This window comes from Haliotis cracherodii, unplaced genomic scaffold (genome assembly GCF_022045235.1).
Source record: "Haliotis cracherodii isolate W230 unplaced genomic scaffold, xgHalCrac1.p SCAF_13, whole genome shotgun sequence".
Classification (NCBI taxonomy): Eukaryota; Metazoa; Mollusca; class Gastropoda; order Lepetellida; family Haliotidae; genus Haliotis; species Haliotis cracherodii.
In genome coordinates, this window is record NW_027266268.1 from 23,946,415 (window position 1) to 23,969,054 (window position 22,640).

General features: G+C 40.9%; 1 protein-coding gene and 1 pseudogene across 1 annotated transcript; both read left to right on the forward strand.

Annotated features, from left to right (window-relative positions):
* The window catches only part of LOC139458542 (uncharacterized), a 29,459-nt pseudogene extending 19,726 nt beyond the window's left edge, over positions 1 to 9,733 (forward strand).
* Positions 9,734 to 14,895: 5,162 nt separating this feature from the next.
* LOC139459792 (uncharacterized) lies at positions 14,896 to 22,421 on the forward strand. Its single transcript, XM_071241465.1, has 3 exons — positions 14,896 to 14,965; positions 18,584 to 18,694; positions 21,108 to 22,421. The coding sequence occupies exons 1-3, from the start codon at positions 14,911 to 14,913 to the stop codon at positions 22,352 to 22,354; spliced, it is 1,413 nt and encodes a 470-aa protein (XP_071097566.1). The 5' UTR covers positions 14,896 to 14,910; the 3' UTR covers positions 22,355 to 22,421.
* The last annotated feature ends 219 nt before the right edge of the window (positions 22,422 to 22,640 follow it).

Consider the following 22,640-nt stretch of genomic DNA (forward strand, 5'->3'; position numbering starts at 1 on the left):
AATTGGGGTAAGTGGGAAGTCGGTTGGGTGCCGTTTTTGTTAAAAATGTGAAGCGCACCTATCTGGATGATTCATGCCCTCCTTACCTTGACTATGAAGGAAGTCCTTGATGTCTGTGAAGGTAGTCATTCTTGATGAAGATTTCGGCCCATCTCAAACAGATCTGAAACCGAGATGGCTGAATTATTTTATGGAACATATCACACCACTTTACCTTTGATAGGGATACTAGGGATATCTAGACCGTGGCAGAAGCAAATGTCAGTAATAATTCCAAATCTGCACTTGAAAAATGTTAACAGATTTGATGACTAATGTTATGGCTTTGTGGAGGTGACTTGTATTTCACAGAGAGCAGAGCCAATACGGAACAATCGGCTTTAATGCTTAGTTTTACGTTATTGCTTTGAATGCTAAAATGTTAAATGTTCAAATACAAAGTTAAAATACATGGGAACGTATGAACATATGAATCCCAATCCCCAAATCCCAATTTGAACAAAATAAGATAATGTTATTCAGCAAACAACTCATCTGGGAGATTAGAATGCCATGAAATGATTCCTTAATGAGTCTGTTATAGTGCAAACCATTTCAATACTTATTTAACATTTCATTTATCTAAATACCTAACTGGTTCAATATGTTTCCAAGTGCACCGAAATTCTATGCCCTTTGTCTGTTTAATATATTCAGCAAACATTTGGCATATCCCCTCTTATCATAAGCGATTCCCTGTGCAGATCTGCGTCCCTTGGGCACGCCAGAAACCTATGATTGTGGGTTCGACCACAACTTCTTTAAGGTCATTTCATATTATCTTTATAATTAAGTCATGAAACAAACCAAAGATATTGAAATAAAACATTTTCTGACATACAAACAATAGGTTTCTGGGGAATATTTGTAGCCCTCAATAGCATTGTTACTCATTTAAAAAAAATATTGATAGAACTAATATTCAAAATAAGGAAAAAGGTATAATCTTATAGCATCGATTCTGTTACTGCTTTGACTGCACTACCAACTGACCTTTGCATTGTGTGATTTGGCCAGGTGAGGGTACTTCTCGGCCATGGCAAGCAGAGTCTCGGCCTTCACTGCAGGCTTCTCCAGCAGCTGGTTGAGGAAGTGGAGCAACTGGAAGCTTTTCCAGGAACTGATGTCAAGGTAACTCTCCTAAAGGAGCCACAGGGTTCAGCAAACACGGAAATGAACATAATCTTGGATTTCAGATAAAATTACATAGAAATTGACCGGAAAGACGGCTGTTATCTCAGATGTTAACGTGAAGATATCATCAATATTATACAGCCTGGGCCCCATTCCACAAAGCGATCTTAGCGCTACGATCATCCTTTTTAGCCTATGTTAAAATATGGGAGTTACGATCATCTTAACGCTAATATCGCTTTTTGGAACGGGGCCCAGGTCATCAACACAAAAAATATCATCGGTATCATACAGCTAGGTCATGAACACAAGCAGCACCATCAGTATCATCAGTCTGGCCATGAACACAAGCAATGTTATCGGTATCATAAAGCCGGCCATCAACACAAGCAGTATCACCTGTATCATACAGCCAGGCCATCAACATAAGCAGTATACAATAGATGAGGGCACAGTGAGGTGACCCCCAAACATTACAGGTTACCTGAAACCACCCTGCAAAACATAGCGTAGTCACAGCTCTATACAGTACAGGCGAAGGTCTGTAACAATGGAGCGTTTCATAGAGGTGGCACTACTTCTGATATACCTTGGAATCGTTGACGGTACGTTATCTTTTGTTGTAATAAGAACATTCTGGTTGGCTTAAGCATCACTTTACCAACAGTCCCCTGGAAAGAGTTTATCGTATCTATGGCGTTATCAGACGTATCCTGACTGAACTTCGCACCGACGTGTGCAAAATATCTGATTTTGTATAGAAGTTACTGTAAGCTGCTGGTACATGTTTTCCCATAGTTTTTCTTATATCAAAAGATTGGTTAGGTAGCCTTGTGGTTATATCGTTGTCTGTCCACACTTTACGCCTGGGTTTGACTCCCCTATTGGTGTTCCCCTCTGTTATACTGGTATACTATTGCTTTGAATATCTACACTATAAGTTGTCAACCGATCTTGGGGGTTATATGCCATGGTGTGATGTACCCGGTGTGAGAGCCTATGTACCCCAAGCCGTCAGGTGTGATGTACCCTGTGTGAGAGCCTATATACCCCCAGTTCTCAGATACATAGGCTATCACACAGGGTACATCAGACCACATGCCCGAAGGGATCGGTTGACAACGAATTTATCTCACTGACATTCGTTCATACAGACCGGGAATATATGTCAAAAGTTTCACTCAGTAAAACCCTTACAACCATTTACCCAATGCCCTCGGATAAACATCGGATAATTTTAGCTCAATGATACTGGTGTGAGATAAGCAAGTTACCTAAGGCAGGTTCTGATTGATTTCTCAGCAGGGTATATGAGCAGGCTACATGAGCAGGCTATATGGAAAATAATTGCCCGCTCCTTAACCAATCAGAAGCTAGAATTTTAATGTAAGGTGAGATAATTTGCTGTGTATACGCTGCACCGGTATGCGGTGTAGTAGTGACGTGTGTCTATTTGTTTAGTCAGTTTAAATCAAATGAGGCTGTTTAAAGTCAAATGAGCCCTACACCGTAAACTGTGCGCGCACCCTACTGTTGTTTGAGTGCTCGTTGGTCTGTGTACTCGTTGTTGCTCTATCGCCGTCGCTTGATTTGTTGGTTGAAAAACAACGACTGCACGGAATATTTCCAATGTATTCACCGATGATGTTGGAATGTAGTGTATATGCTACATTAAATATGTAATGTCTGATTCATGCAGGGAATATTCCCTAAACGTTTCAGTGAGTATACATATTCCCTGATTTAACAACCCTGTCTTTTACATATTCCTTGAATACCTATCCACACGTACATTGTTTCGATGGTGTCAACTGATCTTTTACGTTTACTGGGTTTGTTATGAAGAAAGAATTAGGTTTAACAACACATGTTTGTGTTTCATGCCCGCTTGATATAACAATTAGTTATTATTGTAATCAAGACAATGTTTAACAAAGACTCGATAGGCGTTACCAGTAGAGCAGGACATGCTGACCCCTTGCTCGCTAACACCTGGTGTCATCCCTGATTTGTTGTGATACATTCACATAATTGTTACCACTATTTTGCCTTTTTCGCCCAGTTGAATCTGTTTCGGGGGATAATCAAGTGAGACTATCATAATCATAATTTGAGTTTTTTCAGGACACGTTTAAAACAGCTCTTTGCAATAACACATGCTTTGGTACTTTGGTACGTAATACTTTAATATTCTCATCATATATTGATGTATATTATGTAAAGTATGTAATCATTTCAAGTATATTTTGCGATATAACCTGTTTGAAAAAAACTACAAGGGATGATATTACCTCATGCACAAAACAATTATACAAGCACCTTAAAAGTCGAAATATTAGCTAACACACCACATAAACAAAATGTTGCACTGAGGTAAGATATGTATTTTCAGGTAGAAATTATTAATATATTGCATTATGCTAAACTTAAACACAAGGATATCACATGTCCTAAACACATAAACAGACGTACAAATATCAGTTATGTTTGCTTGCCATCTCCAGAAGTTTGGGCCTTGAAGTGGACTTTGTTGTCACATTATGAGTTTCTAAGAAGTCACGGAGCTCCGAGACTGACAGTTCACTCAAACTGACATCTCGGAATGGTTGAGATGTAATTTCTTTGTTTATGTTTGACCTTTTCGCCTGTCTCACTTCATTCATCGTTTCTTGCCAATACACAACCTTCCTTTTGGAGTTTTGACTCTTTTCTCATTTAAGATCGCTATGGTTCTCCATTCGATTCCGGACATTTGATTTTGGTTGGTGTATCTGATTTATTTCATCATTAATTTTTTCAACAAAACCAGGGACGCTGGCTCTCGGTGTCAGGCTTTAATTAGAATCAAAGCTTTGGAGGTAGATCATTCAAAAGCTTATTTGTTTTCCTGTACCGAGAGTCCAATTTAGTTTTTTGCTCTATCTCTTTTCCCAAACAGAAAATGAAACGCCACAGGACCTGATACAGTGAAGGAGGACAAAGGGAATATTTGTCTGCACATGTTGTTATGGCCTCTACTGTACGCCTGAGTTCCCCTGTGTCAAAGTAACCCCAGGGCCTAGTCACGTCGTGTCTGTCATTCTATATTCTGTATGACTGCAGAGAAGGAAACCTTATTACATACCCCTACCACATGTGAGTCTCAGGTAGTTTTGCCAGCTGCGACTACATGAAGCATTCCAAATTGGAGCATTTCAAATAGAATCTGTACAAGAGCTGGAACGCACAAACGAGTCTTGATACCAAAAGAATAGTACCAAAAAAGGTCATATGTATATGTACATAATAAGCATGTAATTTTAGGGATTATATATGTTCCACATGCGTGAATTAGACATGACATAAATTTCCCGAAAGTTCGCAAGCTATCGAATGTAGAGTAGTTAATACGCGAATCTGCGACATTAATATCAGCTGTTTTCATGTTAAGAAGAATTGTATGTGATTTGAAACCGGACTAGCAACTCTTAAAAGAGTATCTAGGATCTTGTTTCTGTTTAGGTTCAGTAACTCCGACGACACAAACCCCGGCCTCAACTGCCGCAGGTACAACGACACTACCCACACCTGTATCTAAGAACACCCAGACTGGCGGACAAGAATACGCTGATGGTACAAGTACAGACATAGTTTTCTTTGAGTATGCGAGATTTGTTTAAAGCCGCTTTGAGCAGTATTTCAGTTATATCATGGCATGTTAGCTTGATGTGGGAGGAAAGCCCGATGTGATGCAAGTATACACAATATAAGGAATAACAAACATGTATTTCAAAGTTGTAATACTAAAACATATTATACTGAACAACAAAAGTTCCTGTGACATCGAATAAGATTTAATGCAAAGTTATGTTTTTTACCAAATCTGAAACAATTTCGGTTTGCAACGGATAAAAGACTCCTGTAAATGTTCAAATGGTTTAATTTGCCATACTGGCTGAGAAAATGCGTGATTTCATAAAAAAAACATGGACATGCCAAAATGTCAATTTACAAATCAATAGCGTGTGTGTCCACCTCTGGTTGCGATCCAAGCAACACATGTTCGTCTCATGGAATGGACCAGCTGTCGCACAAAGTCCTGTGGGATATCTGTCCATATCTGCTGGAGCATGTTTCGAAGTTCCTGGAGTGTCTTTGGAACACGTGGTTGACGTCGAAGGCGCCGATCCATCTCATCACACATGTGCTCGATTGGTGAGCGATCAGGGGAGCGAGCCGGCCAGGGGATGACATTCACGTTGTTTTGTTGAAGAGAATCCTGAACAAGTCAAGCAATATGAGGCCGGGCGTTGTCATGTTGAAAGGTAATGCCCAGGCCATGACGACGCAAAAACGGTAGAACAACAGGGCCGATGGACGCGGTAGCGCTGTCCATTGAGATTTCCCTCTACCACTATGAATTGGGTCCTCTGTCTTGCTGTAATCCCACCCCATACCATAACGCTGCCGCCCCCGAACCGATCTTCTTCCATGACACAATGACTCACCTCGACGTCGGTTCTCTCGAATCCGTCCATCGCTGCGGCTGGGGTGAAAACGAGACTCGTCAGTGAATAGATCTTCTCCCCACTGCATGGCCGTCCCGCGTCTGGCGGGTCTTCTGGCGACAATCCCTGCACATCTGAGGCGACGACATACGGTTTGTGAAGATATTCGTCGAAGGCCAGGGATTCTTCTTGCAGTCACTGTTGCTGACTGGAATCGATTTCGTACGTGTGTTGTTCGAAACCAGTTGTCTTGTTGGTTATTGGTTACGCGTGGTCAGCCATTCCGAGGATGGTCTCTGACTGCATTCATCGGTTGTCAACGTTGCCATAAACACCAAATGGTGTTTCTGTGGACGTTAAATTGTCTTGCAACATCACGTTGACTCGATCCTAACTCAAGCATACCAATGGCTCGCAGACGCTCATTTTCGGACAGGCGTGGCTTTTCGTAATGTTGAATAATTGCCTAATTTTGTTGTTTTTCTGAGTGGTTGTTGTCAGCACGCAGCTAAACAATGCATATGGAATCCCGTTAACGTGCAAGTTTTTATACCCATTCTTGGCTAGTAAAATGCATGGGGCTTGCATAAAAGTCAACAAGTACTACAATATTGAAAAACAAACTTTACTTGTTTGAAAAATACACTAAAATATTAGTGCCACAGGAACTTTTGTTGCTGAGTATATTATAAGCCTTATCATATATGAAATGGTTAATAATATCTGAATATACCAATTATTTGAGTTTTGGTAAAATGTCGGCATTATGGGGATAAAACAAAGAATGGTCGCTTCAGAGTCAGCACATTCCATATAAAATAAAAATATATTAAAATCACTTGGCACATTTGTTTTTGTTTCCATTATGACATGCTGGTTTTCAAATACTATACCGGAATCGAGTATCTAAAGTGATGTGCTTTAACTGACTAGCTAAAGATTTTTGAACATCCTTCTAAAGCTTTGCTTCTTACCATATGACTCAGAACTTGTGACGATCTTAAGAAACACTCAATATTCTGAAGCTACATTTTCAACAGATATCGGTGGTATTTTATACATTTATCAGACACCAACGTCATATGTTCAGAGATACATGACAGGATGGGGTAAAGGAACATAAAGAAGGGTAGTGCTCAACTTTTCTTCCCAAATGTATGGCGACTCTCTGATTCGCTAACTACGATAATAACAGTGGGACGTATTCATATCCACAGCAGCACACATGCACATACTTATGTTTTCATATTAACTGTTTCACACACTTCCATTCGGTAGATGTGGCCACATATGTATACTTACAGTCATATAACAACCAACTGTATCGCTGTAAAACTACATTCAGCGTGGGAATGTTCAGAATGCACTACAGTTACACCGTCACTGTGACTTGCCGAGGAAGTGTTGAACAAAACAATGTAATTGACAATGTCAGAAGCTTTGATGTACAGTTGTTATCCATCTAAAACCCTACTAACAAACTGTGTATGCTTCTTCCAGGTGTGAGCTACCTACTGGCATATTTTCAATATCAGCCGTATACTGATACAGTTGCAGTGGCAGCTGGGGAAACAGGCGGATCCTTTCTGGTTGATTATCCACAGCTGGGATATAACGACACAAGGACTGTAACGCCATACGGGATCACTCATGCTAACATAGATTCGGCAATGTGGGTGACGGTGGGTGTGGAAAACAAGGCTTACGTAATCCATGTCTTTGGTAAGAACATGGGCGTTCAAAGACAAATTGGAAATGGCATCTTTTCTCCCCTCCCGATCTCTGCCCTAGGGTCAAGGTATGTAATATCCACCTGTCTGGGAGACATGGGCCACGTGGTGTTATTGATAGCTAGCCACAACCACAAGACAGACGTGGACATCACGCTGATGCTGGAGGGGAACGTCACCTATGAAAACATGACCTACAACGACGGAAACACGATTCATGTGATTCTAGATGAGTATCAGACCTTCATGATGAAGAGTGACTATGACCTGACTGGAACTGTAATCAACACAACAAACACTGTAGCTGTGTTTAGTGGGACAATGCTAGGCGATTAATTCAAGGCCGTGACGCAACTATTTCCTGTACGACATCATGGGAACGGAGTATGTTATGTATACAGGTGACCACCCCTATTTTAGGATCTGGACATACCAGCTGCAAGTTATTAGTGACCAGAGCAACACTGAAATTATGTTGAACAATGGATCTACATTCTCTCTGGGTGACAACCGTGTATATCGCCAATACCTCGCCTATAATGAGAGTCTATATCTTACTGCTACAAGGCCTGTCATGGCAACCCTGTGTACATACAACCGAAATGGATATGATCATGGGTTTGCTGTTGTAGTTCCAGTTACGTATTTCGTGAACAGTGCATTCATTTTTTATGCATACTGTATGAACATCCTGACTAAACAACGCGTAACGGATATTGAAGTGTTTACTGGTGATATGGCCCCTGCTACACTGGACTGGGTGGACATCCCCGGCAGTGATTACAAAGCGGGAACAAACTGTTCGACCGGCAGCAGATACATCGCCCGCTCTGTAGGCAGATTTGCTGTATATGGGTTTTCCCACGACATTTTTAATGGAGGCTACCGTTTCCCTACTAATCCACCAACTACAGGTGCTGATGCAGGTAAGTTGGACAGCACCCTGAATTTGGGAAAGAATTTAATTTCAGTATGCACATGCCGTGTTTACAGTGTAGAGCTATGTTATTTGTATATTTGTCCCTGTATTGAATATGGAACCGGAAACAGCATGTCACATCTAAATTTAGAAAACCGCAGCTGGTGTTGAGAAACGACACATTAGCAATTTCTGTCCCAGTGTCGCAAAATAACACCCCCCACCACACACCGACCCCCCTCCCCCCACCCCACCCCCTCCCCCCGCCCCCCAACATGCACGTCTCCATTATGATATTTGTCAACTACTCTAATAACTTAGGTGTAGGTAAGAAAATTCATGTACAATTACTACACCACCAGACTGCAGTCATTGTGAGTGTACTTGACACAGAATGTCTTCATCTCATTTTGAATGATCACATGTCAATAACGTTGGGAGGGCATCATGACTGAATGTGTGTGAAGTGATGAAAGAGAATGTGTGCGTTCAATAATCAATTGTCAACTTCCGTTTGTTGTATACACTAACTCCAACGTTTGTCGCCCTTAATTGCTCTGCTTTATTTATTATTTGTACTCTCACTTTTCTTATCATTCATAAATGTTGACTATGCACATTTAAGATATTTTTAAATGATATATCACGTTTACCGTACAAAACCATGTTGTATCTTCCTATATATATTATTAGCATGTGAATAGATTAATTAAGTAAAAGACTTTTGTTGTTGAACTGTTTCCAATAATCACTCAAATTGATAATATTGACTTTGAACATTAATACTATTCAACTTTGTTTTCTTCTCTCCACAACCATCTTGTCCTTTAGAATGTACAGGTGTTGCTGCAAAGGTAATATTATTTATTACACTTATAGTACACCTTTTATAAGCATAATTTGTAGATCTCATTCCGACCGTTTACATTATTATAATAATCTGACTCATATATCCAATACTGTGTCAGCAATCAGATATCATAACAGTTACATATAAAGTATACACTTAAACAGTATGGTACAGTTGAACCCTTTATTTACCAGGCGATGAAATATTCATGTCAACGAATCATTGGTTGGGAGTTACGTAGTTATCACTAGTCTCGGCCACTTGTCTGCGTGATTGATTGTAAGGACTGGTGATGTTATACAAACAACTAGTTTGAAATGAATAGTGGACTGCTTGGATTTAGCTCGTGACATCTACTATTATACACCTTGGGAAAAGTTAAACGTCACATTTATTCAGTTTAATAGTTCGTCATGTTTAGAATATATCTACAGGTGACATTGATCTCATTTTGATGCGGATACCTGCTTGTGGGTTGAACAAGGACAATGCATGCTTCACAAGATTACTGCAAGATGGTTGTATCGTATTGTATGGTTCACAGAAACAGAAGAGTGAACGGGTAGTAAAATGACTCTTGCCATGGCGATCTTGACCACCCGATCCCGTTAGTCGCCCCCGACAAGCATGGTCTGCTGAAGATCCATTCTAACCCGTATCTACACTTGGGGTATGTTGTTTCCTGAGTCTACAGATGTATTAACTGCTGTCGTCAAATGGAATGAATTAACTACGGTTATAACTAAGTGAACTGATATATATAATCGGGTAAGCGGGACACGGGTGGCCAAGTCTAAGCCGATGGAATTCGCTGTGAGGATGTGTCCCACTGTGTGCCAGAAGCCTATAACCATGAGTTCGAGTCCCCGTTCGCTCTGATTATGTTGCTATGTTTGTCAGTACCAAACCCGTGCTGATGGCCAAATTCGCGTGTGGATTTTAAATTTGAGTTTATACATTCAGTTATCTGTTGATCAATATCCCTTTTCTAGAAGTAATAAATACTGCATGTTTGACATTTGGTTTACATTTTAGAGTCTCCAAGACACACGAGGTTGAAGATCGAAAGTTGTGAAATGGCCTACACCTCTGGACACTGACACTTGCTATTGACTTGACGCGGAATGTCTCCTCATTCATGTTGATTGTTTATTGTTTCACTCGAAGTGTATAACAATGAAGCATGTCTATGTGTATGTCTGCTTCTGTTTGTTTGTTTTTGAATTCCGCATTGGAGTGTGGATCAGACAATCCAGTGATTGACAACATGAACATGGATCTACGCAATTTGTTACGTTGACATGCATCAACCAAGTCAGCAAGACTGACAAACCGATCCCGCGAGTCGCCCCTTATGACAAACACGGGTTTCTGCAGACCCATTCTAACCATGATCTTCACGGGAGTATGTATGTTTTTCAGAGGCTACAAATGTATTAGTTGCTGTCGTGAAATGGGATAAATCAACTTCGGTTATAGTTTCTTTGTTTGTTGTTTAACGCCACACTCAGCAATATTCCAACTATATGACGGCGGTCTGTAAATAATTGAGTCTGGACCAGAAAATCCAGTGATTGACATCATGAGCATCGATCCAAGCAATTGGGTTATGATGACATGCATAGGGGCCATTTATGGCAATCATGGGTTGCTGAAGAACTTTGGTCATCCCGGCGCTGGAATTCGCTCTGCGTGTGCCAGAAACGTGGGTTCAAATCCCGATTTGTCATGATTGTTCGTCAGCTCCAAACCCGTGCTTTTCGTCATGGCGTCTAAGTCTAAATTAAGCAAACTAGTGACTGAAAATATGAGCAACTATACACCTCAACGGGGTACTGAGAGCACCAATCTACAGTCAGAAGACGTGACCAGACAATGGGAGGTGTAGTGAAATGGGGTTAGAGAGGTATATACCATGCCGCAGTGAAACATGGATACCCTAGACAAAAAAGTGCGCTCATACATTGTGCGCTTACACTGCAAAGTTGCTTCTCCCATGAGACATGACACCTCTATAGGGTCTCCCTCAGAGCAAGGAAGTGTTTGATTTTGCTGTGCAGAGTGTTTGCAACTCTTATGTGTGCCAGGATCGTGTGATTGTGGGTTCGAATCCCAGATGTCCCCGATTATGGTTTTAGGTCGTCCCCATTGCACTCATGCTCCTAGTTTTCACAATGGTGGTCAAACCTCTTAAGACCTGCATCACGTTGGACTTTTCTCCCATAATAACGCACACACTGTTGTTTAATTGAAAAACACTTCGTGGAAAACACAATTCACTCACTTGACCCCGTCCAGAAAGAAATTTCCAGGTGAAGGCTCACTAAACTCTCCACAGTGAGTGAGTTGTGTTTATCACCGCATTGATCATGTTTCAAGTTAATGTGGGAGAAGGCTCAGAGTGTTTGTTTATTTGTAGTTTAAGACCACACTCCAAATAGTACATCCATATAACATCAGTCTGTAAATAATCGACTTAGGACCAGACATTGATTGACATCACGAGCACCGATCCATGCAACTGGAATACGATGACATGCATCAATCAAGAAAGCGAGGCTGACCGCCCGATCCCCTTCGTCGCCTCTCTTGCCTGGGACCCATTTTCTTAACCTGGAGCCACGCTGATTTAATTCAGTTTCTTAATTTCAAGTTGAGCAGTAACCATATGTCTAATGCAAGGCGCCTACAACCTGGCCTCAGTTCTATGACAAAGACATCTGACCAATGTAGGACAACATTTCATAAAAAAAGATAATTCCAAAGCATGAGAGTTGCAGTGAATTTTAATAATGAGTGACAACAATGTTATACACATATTACAATTGATTAGACTACTTCAAAGTTATTCTCAGTGCCAACTCTTTCTAAAGTGACATGAGGTTTGCTTACCTGATATGTTGAGCTTGTTGAAAAATCCTAGTCTCAGAAACATACATTTCAATTCTCTCTACTGCTTATCACATTTGAAGTGATGCAGAGCTTTGAAAATACATTCATAACAAAATTGTTTTTTGATACCTTGAGCGAAAATTTGATCTCAATACAATTATTTATTTGTATATCTTTACTGTATTATCAAAGGCACAGAAATATACAAGTAACAAAACTTGAATCTATTCAAGGCAACAACTGGACTATGCATTGTGTTCAACCCTGAGCATGTCGTACACGTATCAAAATAACATCAACTTGTCTTGGAAAAGGAGAATATGTTAAATGGCATATAGAGTAGGAACAACAAGAGTCTGGAGTAATGACATTTCTACAAATGGGACAATGTTTCTCTGTACATATGAATCTATCGCTACATACCTAGGGCCATAAATCTATATCCAGGACTTGTAAATGCAGGAATTGACAAAGTTTCTCTGTGGATGTAAATCTATCACTACATAACGTATGTAGATATTTATAGCGACTGATTGTATCTTTACAGTGTTTCATCTTCAGTTGCATCGTGTACTTCACAAGTGCCTTATTAACACAGCTTTGTTTGTCTGTCATATCACAGCATGTCAGGTGTCGTATATCACAAACATGGATTGAACTGACCACCAGCGGTAACTGGTAATGTTAGCAGGTGTGATCGATAGAATGCACTGAGCAACGTACTGCTCACTCACGTACCATCACATATTCCGAGAGATAAATAAAGACAAGTCATATTACAAGATTGAATGTGTATAAAAGTATAAATCCGACATCTGAATAAGTACACTATCACAACCGTCTCCCCCCCCCCATGACATTAGAGGATCAACCAGTCTCGCTGATAGTTCATCATTCTCCTCCTCCTACAATCAATAGCTTCACGGACATTCAGAAGCTGTAGTATCCAGGAACACAGAGTTGTCTTATCAATTTCAACTTCTTCAATCTTTCATTCTTTATTTCGGTACATATAGTACTACTATCTCTACTATCTCTGAAAACAATCTCATTGGAAGACTTAAGAAAGTTGACTGTGTCCTGCTTCCTCCCGTCTCTGTGTGACACCAGCAGCAGGTGTGACGTTATTTCGTCAGCCCTATTTCTTTAGCCACGTAGTTGGAGATTTGCACATGTAGCTGATCTTTGGTTTCCTCGTAGAGGTTGGAGGCAAATGTCTTATCTGCGTCCGACCCCCTCATCAGGGCCTTGTAGATGGGCAGTGTGTTCTTTTGTTTGCCTGGAACAGTCAGAAGTGTCAATGAAAATATGTTTCTTTTACAATCAGAAACCTCCTTACAAAAAACTTCTCACATAAACTTTCTTGCGACATCGGGAACAATGGATGACGTCACTTTCAGTTAATTCCAAATCTGCACTTGAGAAAATGTTAAGTGAGTATGGTTTTACGCCGCTTTTAGCAATATTCCAGCAATATCACGGCGGGGGACACCAGAAATAGGCTTCACACATTGTACCCATGTCGGGAATCGAACCCGGGGCTTCGGCGTGACGAGCGAACGCTTTAACCACGAGGCTACCCGACCGCCCCGAGAAAATGTTAAGAGATTTGATGGCTAATGTTATGGCTTTGTGGAGGTGACTTGTATTTCACAGATAGCAGAACCAATATGGAACAAACGGATTTAATGCTCAGTTTTACGTTATTGCTTTGAACGCCAAAATGTTAAATGTTAAAATACAAAGTCAAAATACCTCCGAACGTATAAACATATAAATCCCAATTCCCAAATCCCAATTTGAACAAAATGATATGATGTTATTCAGCAACATCAACTCATCTGGGAGATAAGAATGCCAGGAAATTCCATAATGAGTCCATCAATCTGTCAGGGAAGAATGAAGCTGACCAAAGACTTCATGATGGTAATACGACAAACATAACAGTTCAAATCCACCAGTCAACTGTGTCGTCTTTGATACCACAACTTCTAAAATGCCATTTGAAGATATTTTGTTCAAAGAATATTTATTTTCTGCAATAAAATGTGCAGAATTTGATGACTTGTTTTGTGTGATGAAACAGCTGACATGACTAAGTGTGCTTATATCTTAAAAAATGATGACATTCCACAGTTTGCACAAAATTAAGCCATGAAACCAAAGATATGGAAATAATTTGATAACATTTGGCACTTACTCATTTTCTGACATTCAAACAATAGGTTTCTGTGGAATATTTGTAGCCCTCAATAGCATTGTTATTCATTTATTTAAAATATTGATAGAACTCATATGCCAAATTAGAAAAAAAGGTATAATCTTATTGCATCGTTTCCGTTACTGCTTTGACTTCACTACCAAACCGACCTTTGCCTTGTGTGACTTGGTGAGGTGAGGGTACTTCTCAGCTATGGCAATCAGAGTCTCTCCCTTCACTGCAGACTTCTCCAGCAGCTGGTGAACATGCTCTTGGACTTCAGATACAAATACATAGAAATTGGCAGGAAAGACGGCTGTTATCTCAGATGTAAACGTGACGATATCATCAATATTATACAGCCTGGTCATCAACACAAACAATATCATCAGTATCATACAGCTAGGTCATGAGCACAAGTAACACCATCAGTATCATCAGCCTGGCCATGAACACAAGCAATGTCATTGGTATCTTTTCGCCAGGCTATCAACACAAGCAGTGTCACCAGTATCATACAGCAAGGCCATGAACACAAGCAGTATACAATAGATGAGGGCACAGTGAGGTGACCCCCAAACATTATAGGTTACCTGAAACCACCCTGCCAAACATAGCGTAGTCACAGCTCTATACCGTACAGGCGAAGGTCTGTAACAATGGAGCGTTTCATAGAGGTGGCACTACTTCTGGTATACCTTGGAATCGTTGACGGTACGTTATCTTTTGTTGTAATAAGAACATTCTGGTTGGCTTAAGCATTACTTTACCAACAGTCCCCTGGAAAGAGTTTATCGTATCTGTGGTCGTATCCTCACTGAACTTCGCACCGACGTGTGCAAAATATCTGATTTTGTATAGAAGTTACTGTGAGCTGCTGGTACATGTTTTCCCATACATGTAGGTTTTATTATGTCAAAAGAGTGGTTAGGTAGCCTTGTGGTTATATCGTTGTCTGTCCACACTTCAGGCATGTTTGATTCCCCTATTGGTTTTCCCCTCGAACACTATTGCTTTGAATACCTACTCTATAAGTTGTCAACCGATCTTGGAGGGCATATGCCATGGAGTGATGTACCCTGTGTGAGAACCTATGTACCCCGAGCGGTTAGGTGTGATTTCCCCGGTGTGTGAGCCAATGCACCCCTAGCCGTCAGGTGTGATGTACCCTGTGTGTGAGCCAATGTACCCCGAGCCGTCAGGTGTGATGTACCCGGTGTGTGAGCCAATGCACTCCGAGCCGCCAAGTGTGATGTACACTGTGTGAGAGCATATGTACCCCGAGCCGTCAGGTGTGATGTACACTGTGTGAGAGCATATGTACCCCGAGCCGTCAGGTATGATGTACCCTGTGTATGAGACTGTGTACCCAGTCCTCAGGTACATATGCTCTCACACAGGGTACATTACACCACATGCCCAAAGGGATCGGTTGACAACGATTTTATCTAACCGACATTCGTTCATACAGACCACGAATACATGTCCAAAGTTTCACTCAGTAAAACCCTTACAACCATTTACCCAATGCCTTCAGATAAACATCGGATCATTTTAGCTCAATGATACTGATGTGAGATAAGGAAGTTACCTAAGGTAAGTAACGATTGATTTCTCAGCGGGGTATATGAGCGGGTTACATGAGTAGGCTACATGGACAATAATGCCCTGCTCCTTAACTAATCAGAAGCTAGTATCTTATTGTAAGATGAGCCGATAATATGCTGTGTATACGCTGCACCCGTATGCGGTGTAGTAGTTGCGTGTGTCTATTTGTTTAGTCAGTTTAAATTAAATGAGGTTGTTTAAAGTCAAATGAGCCCTACACTGTAAACTTTGCGCAAACCCTACTGTTGTCTGACATTGAAGCAATTTAAAGAGAAGACTATGGCCTACGTTGCACATTGTGTCAAGAGGGAAATATTTCCTATTATGTGACGTATTCTGAGTGCTTGTTGGTCTGAGTACTCGTTGTTGCCCTCTAGCCGTCGCTTGATTTGTTGGTTGAAAACAACGACTGCACGGAATATTTCCAATGGATTCACTGATGGTGGAATGTAGTGTATATGCTACATTAAATATGTAATGTCTGATTCACCCAGGGAATATTCCCTAAACGTTTCAGTGAGTATACATATTCCCTGATTTAACAACCCTGTTTTATACACATTCCTTGAATACCTATCCACACATACATTGTTTCCATGGTGTCAACTAATCTTTTACGTTAACTGGGTTTCTTATGAAGAAAGAATTAGGTATAACAACACATGTTTGTGGTTGATGCCCACTTGATATAACAATTAGTTATCATTGTAATCAAACACTGTTTAACAAAGACTGGATAGGCGTGGCCAGTAGAGCAGGACATGCTGAACCTTGTTTGCTAACACCTGGTGTCATCCCTGATTTTCTGTGATACATTCACATAATTGTTCGACTATTTTACCTTTTTCGCCCAGTTGAATCTGATTCGGGGGGTAAACAAGAGAGACTATTCTCTGACGTTAACGTTTTATCATCATCATAATTTGAGTTTGTTCAGGACACGTTTAAAACAGTTGTTTGCAATAACACATGCTTGTGATCAGTGTAACGGCAAAGGATACATGGAACCTTACTCATGCACAACGATAAAGACCAAATAATGTGTTGATAATATTATCTTGCAGTCATCAGCGATTACTCCTGCAGTAGTATTTGAGGTTAATTAGCAAGAGTTAATTAGTGTTTTCAATTATAGCACGACCCCAGTGCTGTACATTGTACGTTCGAGCCCACGTATAGATAAATTCTGTGTAGATGTCATACATTGCCGTTTGTGTGGATAACTAAAACAACATTGTTTTGTATTGTGTGAATGCATATGAATGTATAATTTGGTACGTAATACTTTAATATTTTCATCATATATTGATGTACAATTATACAAGCACCTTAAAAGTCGAAATATCAGCTAACACACCACATAAACAAAATGTTGCACCGATGTAAGATATGTATTTTCATGAAGAAATTAATAATATATTGCATTATGCTAAACTTAAACACACGGATATCACATGTCCTAAACACATAAACAGACGCACAAATATCACTTATGTTTGCTTGTCATCTCCAGACGTTTGGGCCTTGAAGTGGACTTTGTTGTCACATTATGAGTTTGTAAGAAGTCACGGAGCTCCGGGACTGACAGTTCACTCAAACTGACATCTCGGAATGGTTAAGATGTAATTTCTTTGGTTTTGTTTGACCTTTTAGCCTGACTCACTTCATTCATCGTTTCTTGCCAATACACAACCTTCCTTTTGGTGATTTGGCTCTTTTCTCAATTAAGATCGCTGTGGTTCTCCATTCGTTTCCGGACATTTGCTTTTGGTTGGTGTATCTTATTTATTTCATCATTAATTTTTTCAAGGGCCTGACAATTGAATCACGAACAGAGCCATTGCGAGCAACAAAACCAGGGACGCCGGCTCTCGGTGTCAGGCTTTAATTAGAATCAAAGCTTTGGAGGTAGATCATTCAAAAGCTTATTTCTTTTCCTGTACCGAGAGTCCAATTTATTTTTTTGCTCTATCTCTTTTCCCAAACAGAAAATGAAACGCCACAGGACCCGATAACAGTGAATTATCTCGTCAACATTTCTTACCTTCTCTTTCTTTTCAACTAGACATCTACTCATGAGGCATGCCTCCACTATCAAATTCCTTTCAAGCACATCTGTTATTCTAAGTAGTTGATTGATCAACTCCTCCCCCAGGTAGTTTTGAACTTCAAGGTTAATACGCAGGGCATGGAGAGGACAAAGGGAATATTTGTCTGCACATGTTGTTATGTCCTCTACTGTACGCCTGAGTTCCCCTGTGTCAAAGTAACCCCAGGGCCTAGTCACGTCGTGTCTGTCATTCTATATTCTGTATGACTGCAGAGAAGGAAACCTTATTACACACCCCTACCACTATGTGAGTCCCAGGTAGTTTTGCCAGGTGCAACTACATGGGGCATTCCAAATTGGAGCATTTCAAATAGAATCTGTACAAGAGCTGGAATGCACAAACGAGTCTTGATACCAAAAGAATAGTACCAAAAAGGTCATATGTATATATACATAATAAGCATGTAATTTTAGGGATTATGTATATTCCACATGCGTGAATTAGACATGACATAACTTTTCCGAAAGTTCGCAAGCTATCGAATGTAGAGAAGTTAATACGCGAATCTGCGACATTAATATCAGCTGTTTTCATGTTAAGAAGATTTGTATGTCATTTGAAACTTCGGACTAGCAACTCTTAAAAGAGTATCTAAGATCTTGTTTCTGTTTAGGTTCAGCAACTCCGACGACACAAACCCCGGCCTCAACTGCCGCAGGTACAACGACACTACCCACACCTGTATCTAACAACACCCAGACTGGCGGACAAGAATACGCTGAGGGTATAAGTATAGACATAGCCTCTTTGAGTATGCGAGATTTGTTTAAAGCCGCTTTGAGCAGTATTTCAGTTATATCATGGCATGTCAGCTTGATGTGGGAGGAAAGCCCAATGTGATGCAAGTATACACAATATAAGGAATAACAAACATGCATTTCAAAGTTGTAATACTAAAATATATTATACTTAACAACAAAAGTTCCTGTGACATCGAATAAGATTTAATGCAAAGTTATGTTTTATACCAAATCCCTAAACAATTTCGGTTTGCAACGGATAAAAGACTCCTGTAAGTGTTCAAATGGATTAATTTTCCATACTGACTGAGAAAATGCGTGATTTCATAAAAAAAACATGGACATGCCAAAATGTCAATTTACAAATCAAAAGCGTGTGTGTCCACCTCTGGTTGCGATCCAAGCAACACATGTTCGTCTCATGGAATGGACCAGGCGTCGCACAAAGTCCTGTGGAATACCTGTCCACATCTGCTGGAGCATGTTTCGAAGTTCCTGGAGTGTCTGTGGAACACGTGGTTGAAGTCGATGGCGCCGATCCATCTCATCCCACTGCACATGTGCTCGATTGGTGAGCGATCAGGGGAGCGAGCCGGCCAGGGGATGACATTCACGTCAAGCAATATGAGGCCGGGCGTTGTCATGTTGAAAGGTAATGCCCAGGCCATGACGACGCAAAAACGGTAGAACAACAGGGCCGATGGACGCGGTAGCGCTGTCCATTGAGATTTCCCTCTACCACGATGAAACGGGTCCTCTGTCTTGCTGTAATCCCACCCCATACCATAACGCTGCCGCCCCCCGAACCGATCTTCTTCCATGACACAATGACTCACCTCGACGTCGGTTCTCTCGAATCCGTCCATCGCTGTGGCTGGGGTGAAAACGAGACTCGTCAGTGAATAGAACTTCTCCCCACTGCATGGCCGTCCCGCGTCTGGCGGGTCTTCTGGCGACAATCCCTGCACATCTGAGGCGACGACATACGGTTAGTGAAGATATTCGTCGAAGGCCAGGGATTCTTCTTACAGTCACTGTTGCTGACTGGAATCGATTTCGTACGTGTGTTGTTCGAAACCAGTTGTCTTGTTGATTATTGGTTACGCGTGGTCAGCCATTCCGAGGATGGTCTCTGACTGCATTCATCTGTTGCCAACGTTGCCATAAACACCAAATGGTGTTTCTGTGGACGTTAAGTTGTCTTGCAACATCACGTTGACTCGATCCTAACTCAAGCATACCAATGGCTCGCAGACGCTCATTTTCGGACAGGCGTGGCATTTCGTAAAGTTGAATACATTGCCTAATGTTGTATTTTTTCTGAGTGGTTGTTGTCAGTACGCAGCTAAACAATACATATGGAATCCCGTTAACGTGCATGTGTTTATACCCATTCTTGGCTAGTAATATGCATGGGGCTTGCATAAAAGTCAACTTTTGCATGAAATGCATGCTTTTCTGTAGCAGTTGCGTTTTTGTGAGTTGATTCAATACAAGTACTACAATATTGAAAAACAAACTTTGGTATTGGTGTCACAGGAACTTTTATTGATGAATATATTATAAGTCTTATGACATATAAAATGGTTAATAATATCTGAATAGATCTATTATTTGAGTTTTGGTAAAATGTCGGCATTATGGGGATAAAACAAAGAATGGTCGCTTCGGAGGCAGTACATTCCATATAAAATAAAAATATATTAAAATCACTTGGCACGTTTGTTTTTGTTGCATTATGACATGCTCGTTTTCAAATACTATACCGGAATCGAGTATCTAAAGTGATGTGCTTTAACTGACTAGCTAATGATTTTTGAACATCCTTCTAAAGCTTTGCTTCTTACCATAGGACTCAGAACTCGTGACGATCTTAAGAAACACTCAATATTCTGAAGCTACATTTTCAACAGACATCGGTGGTATTTTATACATATATCAGACATCAACGTCATATGTACAGAGAAGCATGACAGGACGGGGTAAAGGAACATAAAGAAGGGTAGTGCTCAACTTTTCTTTCCAAATGTATGGCGACTCTCTGATTCGCTAACTACGATAATAACAGTGGGACGTATTCATATCCACAGCAGCACACATGCACATACTTATGTTTTCATATTAACTATTTCACATACTTCCATTTGGTAGATGTGGCCACATATTTATGCTGACAGGCATGTAACGACCAACTGTATCGCGGTAAAACACATAGTCAATCCAAACGAGTGACAACGACATTCAGCGTGGGAATGTTGAGAATGTCCTACAGTTACACCGTCAGTGTGACTTACTGAGGAAGTGTTGAACAAAACTATGTGATTGATATCAGAAGCTAGGGTGTACAGTTGTTATCCATCTAAAACCCTACTAACAAACTGTGTATGCTTCTTCTAGGTGTGAGCTACCTACTGGCATCTTTTCAGCCGTATAGTGATGCAGTTGCAGTGGCAGCTGGGGAAACAGGGGGATCCTTTCTGGTTGATTATCCACAGCTGGGATATAACGACACAAGGACTGTAACGCCATACGGGTACACTTATGCTTACATAGATTCGTCATTGCGGGTAACGGTGGGTGTGGAAAACAAGGCTTACGTAACTCATGTCTTTGGTAAGAACATGGGCGTTCACATAGAAATTGGAAATGACGTCTTTTCTCCCCTCCCGATCTCTGCCCTAGGGTCAAGGTATGTAGTATCCACCTGTCTGGGAGACATGGACCACGTGATGTTAGTGATAGCTAGCCACAACCACAAGACAGACGTGGACATCACGCTGATGCTGGAGGGGAACGTCACCTATGACAACATCACCTACAATGACGGAGACACGATTCATGTGACTCTAGATGAGTATCAGACCTTCACGATGAAGAGTGACTACGACCTGACTGGAACTGTAATCAACACAACAAACACTGTAGCTGTGTTCAGTGGGGCAATGCAAGGCGATTACCGCAGGGCCGTGACGCAACTATTACCTGTACGACATTATGGGACGGAGTATGTTATGTATATAGGGGACTACGTCAGTTATGGGAACGCAACATACCAGCTACAAGTTATTAGTGACAAGAGCAACACTGCAATTATGTTGAAAAATGGATCTACATTCTCTCTTGGTGACAACCGTGTATATCGCCAATACCTCGCTTGTAATGAAAGTCTATATCTTACTGCCACAAGGCCTGTCATGGCCACCCTGTGTAGAAACAGCACAGATGTATATTCACATGGGTTTGTTGTTGTAGTTCCAGTTACGTATTTCGTGAACAGTGCATTGATTCCTTATACAGCCTGTATAAACATACTGACTAAACAACATGTAACGGATATTGAAGTATTGTCTGATGATATAGCCCCTCTTACATTTGACTGGGTGGACATCCCCGGCAGTGATTACAAAGCGGGAACACAATGTTCGAATTCATACGCCAGATACATCGTCCGCTCTGCCAGCAGATTCGCTGTATATGGGTTTTCCGACGACATTGTTAGTGGAGGCTACCGTTTCACTTCTGATCAATCAACAACAGGTGCTGATGCAGGTACGTTTAAAGATACCTTGCATTTTGAACAGAATTTAATATCAGTATACACATACCGTGTTTACAGGGTAGAGCTGTGTTATTTATCCCTGTAATGAATTTGGAACCGGAAACAGTATGTCACATCTAAATTTAGAATACTCAAGCCATAAGTGGAACCGCAGCTGGTGTTCAGAAACGACACATTAGCAATTTTTATCCCAGTGTCGCAAAATAACACCCACCACCACACAGCGACCAACGACCCCCCCCCCCCCCTCCCCCCTCCCCCGATACCCCCCTCTCCCCGGACAACTTTTATTGGTATAGGCTCGCCCCAAGAAGATTAAATCGGCGGACATTTATGTAATTCCCGCCCCCACTTGTATAAAGTATTTCCAT